This window comes from Etheostoma cragini, chromosome 18 (assembly GCF_013103735.1).
Source record: "Etheostoma cragini isolate CJK2018 chromosome 18, CSU_Ecrag_1.0, whole genome shotgun sequence".
Taxonomy (NCBI): Eukaryota; Metazoa; Chordata; class Actinopteri; order Perciformes; family Percidae; genus Etheostoma; species Etheostoma cragini.
Window position 1 is genome coordinate 19,431,789 of NC_048424.1, and position 6,000 is coordinate 19,437,788.

At 40.1% G+C, this 6,000-nt stretch overlaps 1 protein-coding gene across 4 annotated transcripts in view; it reads left to right on the forward strand.

Moving 5' to 3' along the window:
* Window positions 1-6,000, forward strand: part of LOC117961478 (centrosomal protein of 128 kDa) — a 50,943-nt gene that overhangs the window by 810 nt on the left and 44,133 nt on the right. For 3 of the 4 annotated variants that reach the window (XM_034900180.1, XM_034900178.1, XM_034900181.1), the window contains 6 exons: window positions 143-229; window positions 1,898-2,024; window positions 2,238-2,356; window positions 2,682-2,812; window positions 3,697-3,769; window positions 4,243-4,365. In XM_034900180.1, coding sequence (XP_034756071.1) covers window positions 143-229; window positions 1,898-2,024; window positions 2,238-2,356; window positions 2,682-2,812; window positions 3,697-3,769; window positions 4,243-4,365 — 660 coding nt within the window. The remainder of the gene's footprint in view (window positions 1-142; window positions 230-1,897; window positions 2,025-2,237; window positions 2,357-2,681; window positions 2,813-3,696; window positions 3,770-4,242; window positions 4,366-6,000) is intronic. The other variant, XM_034900179.1, reaches the window with a different exon arrangement.

The window sequence follows — 6,000 nt, forward strand, 5'->3', positions numbered from 1 at the left end:
GCTAACCTTACCAGTATTAACAATTTACTGTAGCAATACATCAGCTTGATCCACACTTACATGTCAGATATGTTTCATGGCATGCATTGGGTTCTAAACGTATTCCAATATTTGTTAAATAAAAGCTTCTTTTCTCTTGCAGGACACCAGCAGGAACTTAACCAAAGTAGACCGGATGCTGGGCCAATACAGGGAGCACACGGATGATCAGGCTGAAGCCATGGCACTGGTCAGACACCGGTTCTGCTTATTACAATTTATTATAATAATCTTCTCACACCTTAAAGACACGGATTATTTGACATACAGGTGAAATTAAAAAAATGGCTCCAAAAGTTCATTCATTTCAGTAATTCAACCTAAAAGGTGAAACTAATATATTTTATAGACTCATTGCATGCAAAGTGAGATATTTCAAGCCTTATTTGATACATTTTGATGATTAAGGCGGACAGTTTATGAAAACCCCAAATTGAAAATCTCAGAAGATTAGCATATGGTGCAAAAGTTCAGTATTGTAGGTTCCAAGTATCACACTCTAATCAGCTAATTAATCCAAAACACCTGCAAAGGGTTCCTGAGCCTTTAATTGGTCTCTCAGTCTGGTTCAGTGGAATGCACAATCACGGCAAGGACTGCTGACCTGACAGTTGTGTAGAAAACTGGAGGGAAAGCCTCAAAAAGGTAATTCCAAAGGAAGTTTGATGTTCTCAAAGTGCTGTATTAAGGCACATTAATAGAAAGTTAAATGTAAGGAAAAAGTGGTGAAGAAAAAGTTGCACAAGCAGCAGGGATGACCGTAGCCTGGAGAGGATTGTCAGGAAAAGGCCATTCAAATGTGTGGGGGAGCTTCACAAGGAGTGGACTGAGGCTGGAGTCACTGCATCCAGACCCACCACACACAGACGGGTCCTGGACATGGGCTTCAAATGTCGTATTCCTCTTGTCAAGCCGCTCTTGAACAACAAACAACGTCAGAAGTGTCTTACCTGGGCTAAAGACAAAAAGAACTGGTCTGTTTCTCAGTGGTCCCAAATTCCCTTTTCTGATGAGAGCAAATTTTGTATCTCATTTGGAAACCAAGGTCCTAGAGTCTGGAAGAAGAATGGAGAGGCCCACAATCCAAGATGCTTGAAGTCCAGTGGGAAGTTTCCACAGTCTGTGTTGGTTTGGGGAGCCATGTCATCTGCTGGTATTGGTCCACTGGGCTTTATTAAGTCCTGAGTCAGAGCAGCCGTCTACCAGGGCATTTTTAGAGTACTTTATGCTTCCTTCTGCAGACGAGCTTTATGGAGAGGCTGACTTTATTTTTCAGCAGGACTTGGCACCTTCCCACACGGCCAAAATTACCAAAACCTGGTTCAATGACCATGGGATTACTGTGCTTGATTGGCCTGCAAACTCCCCTGACCTGAACCCCATAGAGAATCTATGGGGCATTGCTAAGAGAAAGATGTAAGACATGCGACCGAGCATTGCAGAAAAGCTATTGTAGCATCCTGGTCTTCCATAACCCCTCAGCAGGGCCCCAGGCTGATTGCATCCATGCCACGCCGCAATGAGGCAGTAATTCAAGTAAAAGGGGCCCAAACAAAGTACTGAGTACATATGCATGATTATACTTCTCAGAGGGTTGACATTTCTGTATTTAAAATCCTTTTTTTATTGAATTATTGTAATATGATTTTCTGAGATTTTGAATTTAGGGTTTTCATAAGTTGTATGCCATAATCATCCAAATGATATCAAATAAAGGCTTGAAATATATCACTAGCCAGTCTTTTATTTTCACTCACTTTTTAAATGTTTTGTTTCAGTGTTGACATTTGTCTTTTTGTCCTATAAAACTATTTTAACTCAGTTTATTGTTTAAAGTTTGACATTTTTTCTACACCAGCTCAGGGAGAACTTGGAAGAGTCAATCAATCAGCTGCAGACGCAGAGAGTGAGCAGATCCAACGGGGCTCACAGTGCTTCTGCTTCCACTCTGCACACCAGTGACCTGGAGGCTTGCTCGGGATCAGGTAAGGAGTAAAAGAAATGGTTTTGCTTCCAGCTGTCCTCTTATTGTAGTCTTAGTTCTGGATCATTTGCAAAGAGATGAAACCTAACACAGAAATTCTATTCAAAATGACAACGAACATGAAAAACAAAAACGTTGTGCAGTGAGTTTGTGGTGTTTGTGTTTGGTTCTCTGGCTCCTCCACTATATAACACATGTACATCTGTAACTTCAGATGGCCAGCGTTTCTACCCTACTTCTCCACTGAAAGACTATACAGGCACTCCAGGAAGGAGACGAAGGTCTCAGTCTGCCAGTGTTCGCTTCAAGGATGCCAGCTTAAAAGGAGAGGATGTAAGGAATGGAGACAAACTACCAATCAGTGCCACTTGTTACTGTCATGTAGTGTCAGGAAGTGTCCACAAGAGGGCACACGGAGTAAGAATCATTGAAATGGAATTATTAATGCTAATCTTAAAGGGGCTTGATAAGATTTTTATTTGAATAAGATATTGTTCATGTTAGTATTAAGGGTCTAAGTGTGTTTAGAAGCCCCTATTTTTTTTGGCTTTCCACTGTGGTTGCAATGCTCATGCATCTCTGAAAAGGCTATGATGGGCAAATTTTGGCTTTGCATGATGTTTCATGATGTTTACCCATCTGTGGCTGTCCCACATAGATTCACGCTTTGCACCAATCCTTGAGGGATCTGCGCTGTGACCAGCATAGAATGTCTGATGACCTGGATAGAGAAATCCTCAGGAGAAATAGGTATCTGAGGGGAGCGGCAAAGTCAGAACATCAAAAACAGTAAACTTAAGTTTTTTTGTTTCTCCCACTGGTACACAACTGAATTCCCCAGTCATTGCCATTTGTTAAAATTGATGACATGGGGATCTTTAGAACTGAGTTTTCAAATGGTTTATTGCAACCTGCCATAGTGACAGGTAGCATACATTGTCTCTCGAGCCACATAAAACCCCATTATTTTTTCCACAGTATTTGTCACTGCCAGATTTGAAAAGCAAGTAAAATAGAGATAACGGCAGACAATGGACATGCATGGTAACAATGTTTATTCTTAGATATTTTTGTTTAAGTGCCTTAAGGTCTGAAACGAAAACTAATTAGAGCAGGCTCTGTCCAATTTATAAGATTTTAGCTTTACTGTAAAACTGGTTTCAATGTTTGGATAAGGCTTTACGAATTTTAATTGACTCTTCTGCAGTCTCTTCTTTATGTGTTCCCACAGATTTCCTTTTCTAATTTAGGCTAAGGGCTCTGACTGGATATTCATCTTTATATCATATATTCACTGTACATAGAAAGGTTTTTGCTTGAGCTTTGAAAACAAATGCATGGTTTTTGGGTGTTTGAAATCTCCTTGGAGGGAAAGTGATAATTGTCATCTGAAACTTCAGGTGAAGGCACTGCCAAGTCAAAAATGCAGCAGATCTTTCTTTCAGCTATGCATTAGAATTTGACATTTTGAGTTTATTAAAAAAATCTCTCCTCCCTGGCACTGCTGACCACACCAAATTGATCCGCCACTATATTTCAACATCTGAAGCCACATAATTATTTTCAGTGGCGTCATGTTATGCATTCACATTTTGATCAGTGTTGTCCTGGGGAAAGGATTTTTCCAAACGACAGAGAACTGTGATGTGTGAATATGTCTCTGCTTTTTATAGGTCTGATATTGACACCCGGCGAGCGATGGAGAGCCTCACAGAACACGTGACAACTTCCCCGCGACAGGCCTCAGTGAGTTGTAGCTAAATTTTAGGACATCACAACACAGTTTGTGATGAATAAAAGCTATTCTATAAAGCATGAAATATGCAAATAGTTTTGTTGTTTAAACTGCCATGGACATATGGCGTCCTCCTTTACAAATCCAGTGAAGTCTAACTTTACCAAATATTTCAGTATAATTTCCAGGCACATTGCCCCTCGCCGCACCCTCACTACTGTGACAAATACATTTGCTCCAAATGACAGCCTACATGTTTAATATTTCTTATCTCGTCACGTCCAGAGACGTGGATGTGGCGCTTCCCGATTAGACAGGGAATTCTTGCCTCGTGAACATCACACCTCCAGTCAGTTCTAAAAGAGATTTTTATTTGTCAGCCACACTTTTAATTTCCTGCTGTCTCATTTATCATATCCTGCTGTCATGCCTGTACCGGTGATGTTTGCGTGACCTCAGGCGTCCTCCGTCTCCCTGTCTGCAGGTGTCGTCTCGTGTGGAGCGGCGTCTGCATGAGCTGGAGAGAGAGATGCGTGCGGACCAGAGTGGTGCGGAGAGAGCGAGAAGGCAGAGTCAGCGGGTGGCCGTGTCTGACGAGCTGCAGGAGGTGACACATCTCATCTGCTGTTATCCCTCACCTCACTGTTGACACTCTTGTGTTCTCTCACATTCACACAAAGAAAGCTGAAAAAGAATCTAGAGACAACATGACAGGGTATTATTCAATGGAGGGACAGTGGACAGGACAAGATGGAACGTAACAATATTTAATTTTAAATAATTTATCAGACAACACACAATTAACATCAAAAGCCAAAAGGCAAGTTTTCATTTGCTGTCCCGGAGCAGGCTAATGTTATAATAAAGAAACAAGTAGGCCCAAAGCAGACAAAACAATATCACATAAACACATAGAAGAGGATACAGCATAAATAGAAGGAAACCTTTCTCTCTCCCTCCGTCTAAAAAAAAAAAAAAAAAAAAAAAGTATTTTTATGTATTTATTTTAAACCTATTATTCAGCAGGCATACACACATAAGAATAAAGCAGGCGAACAAAGCGACATTTGTCATCACATATGACATTAGGGATGCCCCCTCTTAATAGATTAGTCAACTAATCGATCGACTAAGATTTCTTTAGTAGTCATTTTTCATTGCTTTTCATGCTGAATGACTTATCTACAAGAAACTTATGAGCATATCCTTGGGAAACACACGATTTATTCTTTGTGGAGAAAGTCTGTTTTATAGATTGTTTGATTGAATCAACTAATCCGACTAGTCAACAAAGTCATGTGAGTGGTAGTCGAGGACAGCACTACATGGTGTATGAAGACACTTATTGACAGAGTAGGATAAATATTTATCAAATATCATCTTGGCGCTGGTCTTTTTTGTTAAATCTCTCAAATCAGTGTGTTCTAGCCATGTCATGCTTGGAAAGAAAAGGCTGCTTGGCTTGAAGGGGACATATAATGCTTTTTTTGTATTTCCTGTCATATCTACAATGTTACAATGTTGAATTTTAAAGTTAAACATGGCCAAAACAACTCTAGGCCGGGCTTCTATGATTATTCATCTGCTCCAGGCAGGAATTACTGGAGTGTGTTTACATTGTTGCATGTAGCTACATGCTAACGGCAGTAAAAGATGTCATCTTGGCTGCCAATGTGGCCAATTCTCCCCAATTCCAGGTCACATTTCTCCTTAAACATTTTTGGATTATGTAGTATTTGGTTTGAAAGCCTTTTTACATGCGATTTTTGACGGTGGAAAGTGCTGCTTCTTTCCATTACAATCTAACCTAAGCCTTCTGCTAAATATTAACTAGCTGCATGCTAACGGCAGATTGCTATAATCTTGCTGGACAAAGCTGGTCGTTTCTCCCTAATTTTGGCTCACATTATTGTTGGGACCTGTTAAGTGTAGTATTTTGTTCAGAAGCCTTTATTGATGATTTTTCATGGTAACACAGGGTCAGCAGCCATGGGCAATGTGAGAAAGAAAACATGTAAACATGTTCTGCAGAATCACAAAATACAAGTAGGAACCTGAAAATGTTTTTTTTTTTTTTTTTTTTTACATATTTAAGAAATAAACAGTGACAATTACTGAACAAGAATGCGTACCAGGGCCCCCCCCCCAAAAAAGTAATATACACATATATATACACTCACCGGCCACTTTATTAGGTACACCTGTCCAACTGCTTGTTAACACTTAATTTCTAAGCAGCCAA